The 14,867-nt window shown below is 64.5% G+C and overlaps 1 protein-coding gene across 1 annotated transcript in view; it reads left to right on the forward strand.

The window, feature by feature from the left end:
- LOC125345714 (inactive polypeptide N-acetylgalactosaminyltransferase-like protein 5) overlaps positions 1-411 on the forward strand; it is an 18,196-nt gene extending 17,785 nt beyond the window's left edge. Inside the window, exon 8 of the mRNA XM_048337756.1 lies at positions 295-411. Within this exon, the coding sequence (XP_048193713.1) occupies positions 295-411 (117 nt within the window). The remainder of the gene's footprint in view (positions 1-294) is intronic.
- Positions 412-14,867: the final 14,456 nt, after the last annotated feature.

Below are 14,867 nucleotides of genomic sequence, written 5' to 3' on the forward strand. Positions count from 1 at the left end.
CTGGCTGGTAGGGCTGGTAGCAGGCCAGCTCAAGGTCTGGGGCGGGCCGTCACCTGAAGCTCGCCAGCGCGGCGCTGTCCCACCGCCAGAGGGCGCCCCGGCCCTCCCGGCCCGCAGGGCACTGCCCTCGGCAGCCGAGCTCTGCCGGGGAGGCGGCAGGAAGGGCTGGCGCCCCGTGGACCGGGCGGACCACGTTCCGCGTGGGGAGTGTTAGGCCGTGGAAGTCAGCTCCTCACTCATCAGGCCTGAGGAGGCCCAGAGAGCAGCCCTTCCTTCCCCGCGTCCCCCCGAAAGCCGCCCAGCCGCAGGGGTGGACCCGGGGCCTCTCCAGGGGCGGAGGAGCAGCAGACGGTGGGCGCCCCCGGAGCCGCCAGGGACAGCCCCGCTCCGGGCCAGCGGGGGGCGACGTGAGACTGTAATCAGCGCGATCAGCCGGTTCCTGGGGCGTGGATGAGAACCCCCAGGGTGTGCCCGGCCCGCCAGCACTAACGGCCGGTGCTTCCCGGACAGCACTCAGGCCTGTGCTTCCCGGACCGGGCCATCTGTCCTGAAGCCAGGCGAGGGCGAGTCCCCCCCCCCACCCCCCAGGCTGGGTCCCCGCCTTCCCATGGGAGGGAAGAGCAGCAGCAGGCCTAAGCAGGGAGCCAGGGCAAGTGGAGCCCGGCTGGGGGGGCTGGGCGGAGGGGTCAGCACCGCGGCCAGGCCTGAAGCCCAGGGGCAAGCCCCGCCCCTCGGGCCAGCTGAGCCCCAGATAGGCGGCCGGGGCCAAGTCCCAAGGTCTCGGCAGAGGAGCTGAGACGTCTACACAACTGACTACAAACACAGGCGCTGGGGGCCTCTGCTGCCCTGTCTGCGGGAGGCTCTTCTTGGGGTGTCCGGCTTGTCCCCCCACCCCTGACCTGCTCCCGAGCACCAGCCACGGGCCCGGCCCACTGCGTCTGCCCCAGGCGGTGTCCCCCAGCCGAGTCCCTAAAAGAAAGGGAAGCCCAGCCAGGCACTGTGGCTCACGCCTGTAATCCTAGCCACGTAGGAGGCCGAGATCGGGGGGTCCTGACTCAAGGCCACCCTGGGCAGAAAGGTCCTGCGATTAACCGGCCAAAAGCCAGAAGCGGAGGTGGGGCTCAATGGGCGGAGCAGCCTTGAGTGGTAAAATCAAGTAAGAGCACGGGGCCCCGAGTTCAAGGCCCACCATCAGTGCCCACACAGGGAAGCATGAGGTTCTTCGCCTCCATGAGCCGGGGAGATGGGATCAGAGAGACCGCCCCGTCCGAGGTCCCACGGGGGACAGGCTGGCAGGAATAAGGTGGTCAGGTGACTGTCCCAGGATTGCTAGCCGGCGGGGTCCCCAGGCCGGGTGACAAGGGATGGGGGTAGCGGCCCGTGACCCGGCTGGCCCCGACCTTCCGCTGTGGGCGCTGGCCTGGAGGGGGGGTGTGTGTGACTCAGGCCCCCAGGAGCTGCGGTTCCCTGGAGAAAGGCGGAGAGGAGGCCTGCGAGACCTGCAACGTGGGGTGCAGGGGCCCAGCTTCACCCCCGCCGGGCTCACGCAAGTGGAGCCCGTGATGGGAGCCCTCCTGTGGCGGGGGCGGTGTCACCAGGCCAGCTAGGCCCCTGGGGCAGACATTGCAGCCGCCGCCCACCGCCCTCGGCCTCCGACCCGGCTCCACGGCAAGGAGGGTGGCCTGGCCCTGGGCGGGGAGCCCCGGGAGGGGGTGGCGGTTCCTTCCTGACACTTCAGCACGCCCCTGGGGCTGGGTCTTAATTTGTCTGCTGTCTGCAGTACTGGAATGCCGGTCTTAATCCCAGGCCGGCCGGCACCCTAAGGCCGTGCCAGACACCCAGATGACTCCTGCACCAGCCCCACCCCAGCCCCAGCCACCCCAGCCCCGCCCAGGGCCAGCCCCGCCCAGGGCCAGCCCCGCCCACCCCCAGCCCCTCCCACCCCTGCCCCGCCCACCACCAGCCCCACCCAGCCCCGCCCCACCCAGGGCCAGCCCCGCCCACACCAGCCCCTGCCCAGGGCCAGCCCCGCCCACACCAGCCCCTGCCCAGGGCCAGCCACGCCCACACCAGCCCTGCCCACACCAGCCCCGCCCAGGGCCAGCCCCACCCCACACCAGCCACGCCCAGGGCCAGCCCCACCCACACCAGCCACGCCCACACCAGCCCCTGCCCAGGGCCAGCCCCGCCCACACCAGCCCCGCCCAGGACCAGCCCCGCCCACACCAGCCACACCCACACCAGCCACGCCCAGGGCCAGCCCCACCCACACCAGCCACGCCCAGGGCCAGCCCCAACCCACACCAGCCCCGCCCACACCAGCCCCCGCCCAGTCCCTGCCCTTACCCACCCCCACCCAGCCCCGCCCAGGGCCAGCCGCACCCCAGCCCCCCACCCTCCCCCGCCTCAGGGTCCCGGGGGTGGTGGGTGAGCTAAGAGGGATGGAGGCCAGGAAGGGAGGGACCGGGAGAGAGGGAGAGAGCCAGGCCTGCGGGTAGCGGGAGGGACACACTCCCAGCTTGTGTCCGCGGTGGAGCTCTGCAGAAAGCCACAGCCGGGTCCTGGATCTTCCAGAGCTTTCCGCGGCCTCTCTGCCGCTCAGCACCCAGCCTGGCCCAGGGCCCGGCCTCCCCTTTCTGCCCTGTCGTGTCTGGGAGGCCGGGGGGCCGGGCCCCGGGCTCGGCTCCGCCACCCGGGGCCACAGGGGCAGGTAGGAGAGAAGGCGCGCTCAGGCCGCTGTGGCCCCCCGGGGGAGCGGCGGGACGCCCCGGGAGAGGAGGCCTCACCTTGCGACAGGAATGCTTCTCCGAGCTGTCCAGGTCTCCATCCAGGAGCGGCATGGCAAAGGAACTCAGGTCCTGGAAGGGGCAGAGAGCGCGGTCAGCGGCCGCCTCGCCCGGGGCCCCGGGAGACGCCGCCATCCCACCCCCCCATCCCCCCTCCCCCGGCCGGGAGAGCAAGGACTGTGCACTCGCTGAGACGCGAGGAGGGGGCATCACAGCCAGAGTCCCCCCTCTTCTCCCCCCACCCCCCCCCCCGCCCCGAGTCTGCCATGGCAACTCATTTCCGTTTTCTGTGTTTCGTTTTGTGCCAGTCCTGGGGTTTGAACTGCGGGCTGGGCCCGGGTGGGTGCTCTTCCCCGGGGCTCTGCTGGCTCGTTTGCTCCTCGTTTGTGCTCAAGGCTACTGTGCGCAGAGGTCTCTGCTTCGGGCTTTCTGGCAGTCAGAGTCTCAGGGACTTTCCTGCCCGGGCTGATTTTGAACCGTGATCCTCAGATCTCAGCCTCCCGAGTCGTTAGGATGACAGGCGTGAGCCGGCAGCGCCCGGCTTAAAATGTTTTCAATTTGGGTAAAGTGCATATAACAAAATGCATCATCAAAACTTAAAAAACAACCACCGTTTTCATCCCTCTCCTCCCCTCTCTTCCCCTTCCTTTCCTTTCTTCCCTCCCTCCCTCCCTCCCTCCCTCTCTCCTTCCTTCTGTTCTCTTCTCCTTCCTTCCTCCTTTCCTTCTTCCCTCCCTCTCTCCCCCCTCTCTCCCTTCCTTCTGCTCTCTTCCCCTCCCTCCCTCCCTCTCTCCCTCCCTCCCTCCCTCCGTTCTGGGCCGGGGCTGCACACAGGCTAGGGAATGCTCCCTATCACCCTAGGCCAGGCTATTTCCTGCCTTCCTTCCTTGTTCAGCCCCTCCATTTTTCCTCCCTTCTTCCTCCCCTGGGTGGTGGTGGCGGGGGGGGGGGGGAGGTGGCTGCTCGAGGAAACACAGCTGGAAGGCAGTGCGGAGAGGGACGGCCCCTGGTGCGGGAGGGTGGACTAGCCACGTTCACCTCCAGAGACCTCATCTGCGAAGGCTGAAACTCCACTCCCACCGAACACCAGATCTGCACCCCCGGCCCCGGACCCTGGTGACCCCCCCGTCTACCTCCTACGAACTCCGGGCACCCTACGGTAGCGGCTGCCTGCAGCGTCTGCCCTTCGTTCATTCCACTGCGCACAGAGTCCCCGAGTGTCCCCCAGCCAGGGTCCGGCCGAGCGCATCCGGTGGGGGGACAGCCCACGTTTGTTTATTCATTCGTTAGCAGGTGGATGGGGGTTTCTCTTGCCTTTGGCTACTGTAAATAGCGTGAGGTGACAGGCACCCCAACAAAAACCCAGAGCCACAGACTCCAAGGGCTGAGAGGTGTGTGGGCCGGTCCTGGGGCTCGAACCCGGGGCCTCGTTGCGCAAGGCTGGCGCGCCACCACTCGAGCCACAGCTCCACTTCTGGTTTGTTGCTGGCTCCTGGGAGCTAAGCGTCTCTCCGATTTGTCCGTCAGCCCGGGCTGGCTTCGGCCATCGGCCTCCCGAGCAGCCAGGATTACAGACACCCCGGGGCGCGCTGTAAGCCGCTAGATGTAGCTAAGTTATATGCGATCTCCAACCGGGACACCAACCCGGCAGGACCGCGGTCTTTTCCTTTTTTCTTTCTTTCTTTATTGTCAAAGTGATGTACAGAGGGGTTTCACCCATAAGGCAACGGAGCACATTTCTTATCAAACTCGTCACCTCCTCCCTCCTTTTTCTCCCACCTTCCTTCCTCCCTCCCCAACACCCTCCCTCCTGTTGTACAGTTGGCTGACCGCATATTGTCTTGTCAGTGTTGCTGTGTTCTGGGGACGCCTTTTAACCCTTGTCCCCGTAGCGGGGTGGCAGGGCTCCGTTTCTCTCTGGCCCAGACATTGGCCCGTTTGCCATTGGCTGCTGTTGAGTTGTTGTTTTATGTGCAGTTGCAAGTATTTTTTTATTCTGCGGATTGCCTTTTCACAACATCTGATGGTGTCTTTTTGCCGCAAAGAAGGATGCCGTCGGTTCACCTATGTTTGCTTTTGCTGCCCCGGACTTAGGACGCTGTATCGAAAATGGTTAAATCCGTTGCCATATGGCGTTTCCCTTGTGCTTTTAATTTTGAGATACACGCAGAGGCCTTTGATTGAGTGTGGGTTCGCTCTTGGTGGTGGTGTGGGCGAGGGTGTAACTGCAGCCTTTTGCATTGGGATATCCTGTTTTTTTTTTTCCAGCGCTGTGCGTTGGAAGGACTGTCCTTTCCCCCCAGTTAAATGGTCTGGGCACTCCTGTCAAAAAGCCATTTGGGTGTGGGTTGGGTGTGGTAGCACATGCCTGTAATCCCAGCCAGATAGATGGGTTGTGTTTGAGGCCATACCTGGGCAAAACACAAGACCCGTCTCCCCAAGTCACTGGTGCAGACAAGGCTGGCGGCACTGCTCAGGTGGCAGAAACTCACACCCAGGAAGGACAGGTCCCCCGTTCACCGGCCACCCCACCGCACCCCACGAAAGGAGCCGTGCGGCCCCAAGTGTGAGGAAGGTCCTGGAACATCGGGACATCTTCTTTTCACGCCGGTCGCACACTAATCGTGATCGTGGCGTTTTGGTAGTGTGGGTGGAATCGGGGAGCCTGACGCCTCCCACCTTGTCCTTTATTCTTGGCTGACTTGAAGCCGGGTCTTGCTGCGTCACTCGGCCTGGCCGGAAGATGATGAGAACGGAGCTCGTAACCTTCCTGCCTCAGTTTCCCTCGTGCTGGGATTACACGTCTGTGCCACCGAACCTGGGTTATCTTTTTTTCTTCCAGGATTATTTTGGTTATGGGGGACGCTCCTGGGAGTCCGTGTGAATGTTAGGGTGGATTTTTTTTTTTCCTCATTTACAGAATGTCTTGTGACGTTCGGCACGGCTTGCGTAGAGCTGGGCTACAGCGTCCTCCCAGCCTCGAACACGCGACGCCTCCCCGCTGGGCCGTCTCGGCGGGCCACGTCCTTCCTCGGGGTTTGGTGGATTCCTCTGCGGCTCCCCAGTCCCCCCTCTGCCCGCCCCTGGCGTCCACGCCTGCGCCTCCCCCTTGGGTGGGCCAGTGTGCTCCCCGCATGGCAGCCGCCCCGTTTCCATTCACCCCCAAAGTCCGTGGTGAGAACAAACCCCCCCGCAAGCGTGCGTGAGCCCCGGGTGGGGGGGGTGTCCAGGGCCTCTGCCGCCCACCGCCCGGGGCGGACGACCGCCCCGTCACCCAGAAAGCGGGCCCGCGCACCCCGCCGCGCCAGAGCCGTCTGTCTGCTTCTCAAACGCGCGCACCCCTGTCCGGGGCCGGGGGAGGGGATTCGCCAACCCACACCGGGAGGCACGGGGCGGCGACGGGCCCCCCCCCCCGTCCCAACCGCGACACCCTCGCCGGCTCCCACCCACCTCCACCCACGCGTGCCCCGCCGCGGCAGCGGCACGCGCGCGAGCTTGTGCACACGCGCCCTGCTTTCTGCACCGCGCGGCCCGTTCTGGAAGGTTCCCCCGTCCCCCAGGGCGCGTGGCGAGCCTCACCCCGCCGGGGACGCCATCGGCCAGCCGCGCGCACGCCCTCCACCCCCGGGCCGCGCTCCGGACATGGCTGCCACGCTGCGTGGACAACGCGGCTCCCCAGAATTCAGCGGCGGGGAGGTCACCCACAAAGGACACATTAGGCAACCGGGGGGGGGGGGAGCCCCAGGCCTGAACCAAATCCGCTCAGGGAGCCCCGCGCCCCCACCGGCCTCGGAAACGCAGCTCAGTTCCGGGAGGCGAGAAACAGCACGAGGTGAGAGGCTGAGGAGACGGGGGGAGGGGGGGCTCTTCCAAGGCAAAACCGGGTCCCGGGCACCGTGCCGGCGCCCCTCCACGCCCCTCCACCCCGACCCTTCCCCACCCGGCGATAGGCGCGGTAACGGTCGCAGCCTCGTCCCTCGGGGCGGACGGGCTCGGCGGTTCCGTCTCAGCGGAGCGCCCTGTTATTGCAGCTGGGACACCCCAGAAAGAGGAGGAGGGGGAAGGAAAGTGCAAGCCCGGGACCACGCAGAAGGGGGGGGCGGGGGGCGGGGGGCGGGGATCCGGCTCCCCTCCCAGGCCCGGCCAGGCGTGCGTGCGTCCACCGGGCGCTTCCGGGCGGCGAGGGCTGTGACCCCGTCACCTCGCTCGAGCCAGCGCAGAGCGGGAAGTGGAGGCAGAGCGCCCGAGCGAGGGCCCCGCACCACCCGCGACTCCTCCCGCTCATCGTGAAGAGGGAGGGCCGGGGTGCTCCCGCCCCGCAATCCCGCTCACCCGGGAGGCTGAGATCCGAGGATCGGGGTCGGGAGACCGTCCCAGCCGTGCCCAACTCGAATTCACCGGGGCGAAGTCGGAAAGTCGGGGTGCGGCTTCAGTCGTGGGGCGCCAGCCTCGGGGGCGGGGGGGAGGGGGAAGCCGAGGGTCGGTGCCCAGGCCCTGCGTTCCGTCGAGGGAACAACTCCTCTGTTTCTCACTCCTGTGGCGCCCCCTCCCGGTGTCCACACTTAGCTTCAGGGACAGCTCTGCCCCCCCCCCACTCCACCCCTGCCCCCCTTCATTCTCATCCTGAGGTAGCTGCGCGGCTCCCTGAGCGGCGTGGCTGGGAGACCTCAGTTTCCCCCTCGGCTCTAGCGCAGCGAGTCATTTTTGGTATCCATCCGTGAGCGGGTGTCGCCGGTGGTGGCTGCAGGGGGTGTGCGAGGCGAGTCCCCCCCCCCCAGGCCCCCAGGGACACCTCTGAGAGGCAACAAACTGTCCCCAGGCCGGGCTGCGGGGGGGCCTCTGCCACCTCCGGGGACTGGGGGCCTCCATCCCCCCAGCCTCTGGCTCCTTCCAGTGCTACTGGGGTGTCGGGGCTCGCCCAGGCTTCTGAAGCATAGGAGGTGATTGCTAACGGGGTGTCGGGGCTCGCCCAGGCTTCTGAAGCATAGGAGGTGATTGCTAACGGGGTGTCGGGGCTCGCCCAGGCTTCTGAAGCATAGGAGGTGATTGCTAACGGGGTGTCGGGGCTCGCCCAGGCTTCTGAAGCATAGGAGGTGATTGCTAACGGGGTGTCGGGGCCATTCGTGGGGCTTGGACTCAGGGTCTTGGTGCTGTCCTCGAGCCTCTTTATGCTCAAGGTCCGCGCTCGAGCCACAACGCCCCTTCGGGCTTCTTCTGCGGGGTTGATCGGAGATCAGAGTCTCACTGACTTTTCTGCCCCGGCTGGCCTCGAACCGTCATCCTCAGATCTCAGCCTCCGGAGTAGCCGGGATGGCAGGCAGGCGTGTTCCCCGGGCACCCCGCGACCGATCGCCGTCCTTTCCCGTGGAGATGTGGGGGTGCTGGCTCAGGTCTGAGGCTCCCCCCTCTCTTGTCCGCTCACCCCGCCTAGGGCCCCCACAGGATAGACGCAAGTGGTGTTAGAAGACATACGGGGGTCAAATGAGGCGCCCAGAGAACACCGTACGCAGACCACAGACACACAGTCCTGTGCCCAGGAGGAGCCCGGGCAAGAGAAGACCCCCCGCCGTCCAGGATTTACCGTTCCCCCCCCCCCCCCCGGCTCACCACCCGCCCCGTGGCCCGGCCTCGAGGCTGACCGCGGCAGCCATCTCCACCTCAGGACTCCGAGACCTCCGAGCGTCCGTCGGGAGGTCGCGTCCGGGGCTCTGCACACCCCTCGTTTATCCACCCGTGCGAGTCAGACCCCGGGCTCGGCCGGCCCCTGCTCTTCCCGAGTCACCAGCCCCAGGTCCTTCGTGGCAGCCACAGAACGCAGACGGAGACCCCGGCGGGCCCCGGAATCCTCCGGACCACCAATGACCCACGCGTTTGTGCCCTCGGAGATTCCGAGACCCGGGGGCACCCGCCCCCACGCGTGCAGGGGATCCCAGGTCCCGGGGCCTCACCCCCCCAAGGGGGTGGCCCTTCCCCCCAGCGCCCCCGGACGCGGACACTGCGCCGAGGCCTGGGTGAAAGCGGTCCTGGGACGGGCGGCTCCCTCCACGGTGCTATTCTCACGGTTTAAAGGACAGAGGTTGTTTTTTCTTTTGTAGTGTCGGTCCCTGGGACTTGAACTCGGGGCTTGGGCCACGTCCCTGAGCTTTCTTGTTCAAGGCTAATGTTTTACCACAGCACCACCACTCCTGGCGTTCTGGTAGCTTCTTCCTCCTGCATGAACGCGCTCCAGCCACATGGTCCACCCCCCTGTCCAGGAACAGCCTCGGGGCTCTCCTGCCCAGCGTTCTCCTCAACACCCCAAGTTCCTGGTCATTGTGTACAAGTAACCTCAAAGGTAAGGGTTCCGAAACCTGACTTCCTTTATGGGGGGGGATTTGAAATGGAAGATCCTCTTGGTAGAAATTTAAGATGGTATGTCTCATATTGAAGTTCACAGATAATGAAGAGGTATATTCTCTCTCTCTCTCTCCCCCCCTCTCTCAATCTCTCTCCCTCTCCCCTGTATTTGGGTGTGGGCTCTGGGCCTCACACTCTCACTCAGATTCTTCTGCTCAAGGCTGGCAGCCAGCTCGACCACGGGAGCCATGCCTTCCCGTCTGGCGTTTCGCTGGTCTGGACACAGGAGTCTCGGACGTGTCTGCCTGGACTGGCTTCACGCGCTGTGGTCCTCAGAGCTCCGCCTCCTGAGCAGCTAGGATCGTAGGTGTGAGCCGCCAAACTGCAGGTCTCTTCTGTGAAGGGGCCCTTGGTGGCCGGGGCGGGGACTCTGTGGGACAGAGCTTCCCCCACACGGAGAGATTGTGCTTATAAAAACCAGAACACAACACACGGGCCTTCTCTGTCTCAGCTCGAGAGGCCCAGGTCTGCACAATGCTCTCTTACCTAGATTCGACCGAGCGCGTTCTCTTCCTTCCTCTGTCTTACTCGTCTTTCAAGAACAGGGCCCCCGGCCGCAGATCTGTGTGTCTTTCCCGAAGAGCTCTGGCGAAAATGGTCTGTCCCCCCCTTGACCGCCCATGCCGCTTCTCCGGAGCGATCACGCACCGCGAGTGCGAGGGGCTGCCCCTCGCCGACACAGAGGGCTTGCTGCTGTGTGATTCTGTCCCCGCGTCACTGCACACATCCCGGAGGTCTTCACACATCAGCACGCCGAGATCGTGCGCGCGTAGCACCGGTGTGTGGCTGCGGCATAACGCTTTTTTCTCCGAATAATTATTTTATTTATTGTCAAAGTGAGGTAGGGACGGGGTTCCAGTTCCACCCGTGAGGCGGTGGGTACGTCTCTTTAGGTGACCTGCGTCGGGCCAGGACAACGGACGTTGCAACGCAAACTTGCGTTCTTTGAGCGTTCCAGAACCTTCCCCAGAGGCGTGCTGGCTGTCACCCCGTCGCTTCTTATCCCTTTATGATATCGGCACTGCTACGTACCGCCGAGTCTGCTCTCTTAGTCGCGATGGGCCCCCATTTCAGGGATGGCCGTCCCCACAGAGGGCGGCATATAAACACGTAACGTAACGAGCACTCGGGAACCGTGTTTGCTGAAGAGCACTGAGCCTGGCTTGGGTCACGAATGAACTAAGAGCAGGAGAAAAGGGGTGTGTGTGTGTGTGTGTGTGTGTGTGTGTGTGTGTCTCCACTCTGAGCCATTCACCTGTGGTCACCTGGGGATCCGGAACAGCTTTCTGAAGAGGAGCAGAAGCGACCGGAAGGATCACGGAGCCTCGGCAGGCCGAGACCCCGCGGGCCCTGGCTATCTGTCTGTCTTGACCCGCGGTGGCCATGGTAACCAATCCCCAGACCCCCTCCCACACCAGGAAGGAAACCCCCAGCTGGGCCACGCTTCTACCAGGACAGCTGAATGAGAACACCCCCCACCCCGCTCTCCCTCTCCCCGGTTCCTCTCCTACCTCAACCTATAGCTGATGTCTGAACCCACAGACGGCCCACGACGCACGCGACTGCCGTGTAGCACTAGGGGTGAGCGCCTGGCCCTGACGGGGAACCCCGGAAGCCGAAGCCTAGGGTTAGTCTAAGACTCCAGTTTCAGCGACTGAACCCTGACTTAACCCATAAAGATTGCTAGGATGCCTGGGAACCTTTGGAAAATGTCAGCGATTATTTCTAAACCCTTGGGGGATTGGAGGGGCCAGAAGCTATTATTATGGAGCAAAGAGAGGAGACCGCGGGCCCTGCTCCAACAGGGCTCTCATTACAGGACGGAGGCAGACTCCAGCAGCGCCGCACACACACACACACACACACACACACACACACACACACACACACACACACCACCAAGACGGCAGGGCCGAGACAGAAGGGGGGCAGACGGAGCCCTCGGTGAACAGGGCAGAGCCCCACGGAGACTCCCGTAAGCAGGTCTCCGCCTTCAGCTGGAATGGCACCCACTCTGCTCCCTAGCTAAAGCTGATGGAGAAGGGTTCGATGATGAGATGAACACGCTCGTCAGGCAAGCTTTCAGGAGTCAGGGTGAACGGGGGGTGCCCTGAGTTCAAGCCTGGGTGCCACACCTCCCGGGCAGACCCGCGAACCCGCCACGCATCGGCCGCCTGGGGAACTGCGTCTGGATCCGCACACAGTGCAGATGCGGCCCCCGCAGCTCCTGAGGTGGCGGCTGGGGGTGGGCGGGCGGACCTGGGAGGGTGGGGTGGAGGTGTTCTCTCTCTCTCATGATGGGGGGGGGGTCACATGACTGCAGGTGGCATTTATCACACTGCATCGACTGGTTTGCCTGGATGTGGTGGGTTTCACTCTGCACAAATCAGACCGCCATGCAGCTGAGCTGAACGGAACCGGGGACCCAATCCCACAGCCGTGGGTGGGGTGGGTGCGGGGGGGGGGAGGCCACCGTGGCCGAACGCGGGGGAAATGTCCGCACTCCACACCCAGAGATACACTGTCCGACCCACGTCGCGCCGGTGGAACTTTCCGGAAGCAGCCCCGCTGCGGGTGACCGTGACACCGTCACTCCACCAAATTCCCCGGCTCGGTTGGCCTCTTGGGGCCAACGTACCATGACAGCCCTCGGTGTTTCCAAGGCAACCCGGGCTCCCGGAAGCGAAGCCTCCCCTGACGGCGCGGGTGCTGGACGGCCTACCCCACCAGACCCCAGCAGCCTGGGGGACGACAGATCCAGTTCCCAGTTGGACCGCACTCCACAGACAGCATGGCTGACGGCGCTCGGCCGCCACTCCGGACCAGCCACGGCAGCACGGCGCTGGGGAGCCTGGAAGGTTTTGTTTTTTTCTCTTGGGGGGGGGTGGGGGGGTTAGCTGAAGAGAAGAGCCTCCCAGATTCGCCTCCCGGAGGCTGGCTTCAAACCTCACGTCTCAGATCTCAGCTTCCCGGATAACTGCAAGGGGGAGCCACCGGCACTGGTCGTGCTGATCTCTTTAGGGACGGGAGTAGAAGGGAGATGGAGCCGGGACGGAGCTGGGCTGGGACGAGCAGGCCAGCGGAGCCGGGGAGGCCTGCTCACGAATGCCTCCTCCCTCGCTAACGAGGGGGAAACAGTTCTCAGGGGTCAGGGAGGACTTGGAACAGGAAGAGAGGAGGGGAGAAGGGAGATAAAGGCCCGGCCACCCCCCCCCCCGCCCCCGGGCCTCTCCCAGCCGCCCCCCTCCGCCCCCCGCCGCCGGCGCTCTTGGCTGTGAATGGAGCTACAAGTGTGGGATGACTCAGAAGGAGTAGGTGGCCACAGATGCCTGCAGCCAGCTCGGAGCCAAGCCGGCCCGGGTTCTGGCAACCAAATCCCACTCGGGCTACGGGGGCTCCGCTCAGAAGAGACGCCGCTCCCCCCCCCCCGCCCCCGCCCCGCGGCCCCTGCGGGCGGGCACGCGGTCAGGACCAGGGAGCAGCCCTTCCGCGCGCCCAGGCAAACCCGCTCGCCCGACCCCCCCCCCCCCAGCCCCGGCGCCACTTCCAGCTCCCGGTGGTCAGGTGGAGACGAGAGGCTCGCGGGCTCTCCTGCCTGGGCTGGCCGGGCACTGTGGTTCTCAGATCTCAGCCTCCTGAGGTCACACGCGCGCAACGCTGGTGTCGAGAAAGAACGAGGACCTCTAGTCCCTCAGCCCTTTGCTTGCCTGTGCTGGGTGGGGGGTGGGGGTGGGGGGAACCCTTAGCCAATCCACCCCAGGCATCGCGGGGGGGGGCGCTATGGAGGCCCCCCCCCCCAATCTCCACATCTGTTACCTAATCTCTGGGAATCTGCCCAGCCAGCCCTCGCTTGTGGGCGACTAACCACAGCAGGGACCGTGATTACCAGGCGGATGGCCGTCGCCCTTCAAAGCAGACATTAGGCAGTAAAACACCACCACAGACCTCGGCTGCAAAGGGGAAGCAAAATAAAGCCCCACGCCTGGCTTTGTTTTTCTGCGCACTCGCGCACGCGCATGTGTGTGTGTGTGTGTGTGTGTGTGTGTGTGTGTGTGTGTTTTCCCCTCTATGTCCCCTCAGCTGCAGCTCGGGGTGAGAGGAGCCAAAGAAAACCCAGAGGGGAGCTCACGATTCCAGAAAGACAGCAATGCACACGAGCCACCGGTTCAGAGGTCAAAGTGGCCGAAACGCGACGGGGCGCCAGGTGCTCAGGGAGAGCAAACGACCCAGTTAGGACGGGTTGGGGAGGGGGAGCCCGGGGGTGGGGGGTGGGGGTGTACAGGGATGGGGAGGGAGGGCAGGAGCCGGGCTGGGGCGGCTGAGCAAGCGGAACCCGAAGCCCTCTCTCACCTCGGTTGCCTGAGGGACGGCTGAAGTGGTCGGACCCGGGGTCCATTCGAAGTGCCGCTTGGGGAAGCGCGTTCCCAGGCTCTGCCGGGCTCCTGGGGGGGCCCGCCACCCCCGAACCGCACTGCAGGGCCAACAGATTCACCGCAGCCCCGCGACGGGCATCACGGCCTCCATTTCGGGGAGGAAAACCAGGCTCGGGAAAATGAAATAATGTCCCTAGGATCGCAGCTGCTCCTCCACTGAACACACCGTCCCTGGCCTCCGGACGGAAAGGCGGAGCTTCTCGGCACTGCCATTGACAGTTCTGTTGCTGCTCACGCCCTCATCCTAGCCACTCAGGAGGCTGAGATCTGAGGATCGTGGTTCAAAGCCAGCCCGGGCAGAAAAGTCCGTGAGACTCTTACCTCTAGCCAGCGAGAGCCAGAAACGGAGCTGTGGCTCAAGTGGGAGAGCGCCAGCCTTGTGTGAAAAAGCCAAGCAAGAGTGCGAGGCCCTGGGCGGATGCACCAGTACCAGGACAAAAATAAATCCATTAAAAAGGAACCCGACTTTCTTTTACCTTGAGGCTCTGTAATGGAGGCTGGAGTCCCGCAGCCACACGGTAAACCTCCCTGATGGGGCCCACACCTCAGTCACAGCTGTGACGGCGACTCTGCGTCCAGCCAGCCCCGGGGGGGGGGGGGTGTGGGAAGCCCTGGGGCTTCTGTGTTGACACTCTCGGCCGTGGTGTCAGGGCCTGTCATCCCAGCTACTCGGGAGGCTGACATCTGAGGATCGCGGTTCAGAGCCAGCCCGGGAAGGAAAGTACACGAAACTCCGATCTCCAATAAACCAGTCAGAAAAAGCCGGAAGTGGTGCCGTGGCTCCAAATGGTAAAGAGCTAGGCTGGGGTGAGCGAGCACAGGGCCAGCGCCCAGGTCCAGAGTTCAAGCCCCACAACAGCCATCAAACAAAACAACCCCCCCCCAAAAAAAAAAAAATTGCAAAGAAGAAGAAAAAGGCATCTGTGCCTGCCTCAAGGACAAATGTCGGGCTCTAACACCTCCGAATCCCAACACGAAACCAACCCCTCGCCTCAGGTCAGCCCCCCTGCTCCCGCTACCACACCCGGGGGGCAGAGGTCGGAGCATCTCAGTCTGAAGCCAGCCCGGGCTGGAACGTCTGTGAGACTCTTATTTCCAGGAAACCACCGAAACACACCCAGCTCAGCCCCGCGCATCCCAGAGGCCGGGGCTGCCGCCCCTGCAGAAACAGCATCCCTGCCCCCGTCATCTCTGCCTTCCCGTTCTTCCGCGCCCTACGTTTATTCCGGGGTCTTCCCCTCAAGACAGACTA

This window comes from Perognathus longimembris, chromosome 2, assembly GCF_023159225.1.
Source record: "Perognathus longimembris pacificus isolate PPM17 chromosome 2, ASM2315922v1, whole genome shotgun sequence".
Lineage (NCBI taxonomy): Eukaryota > Metazoa > Chordata > Mammalia > Rodentia > Heteromyidae > Perognathus > Perognathus longimembris.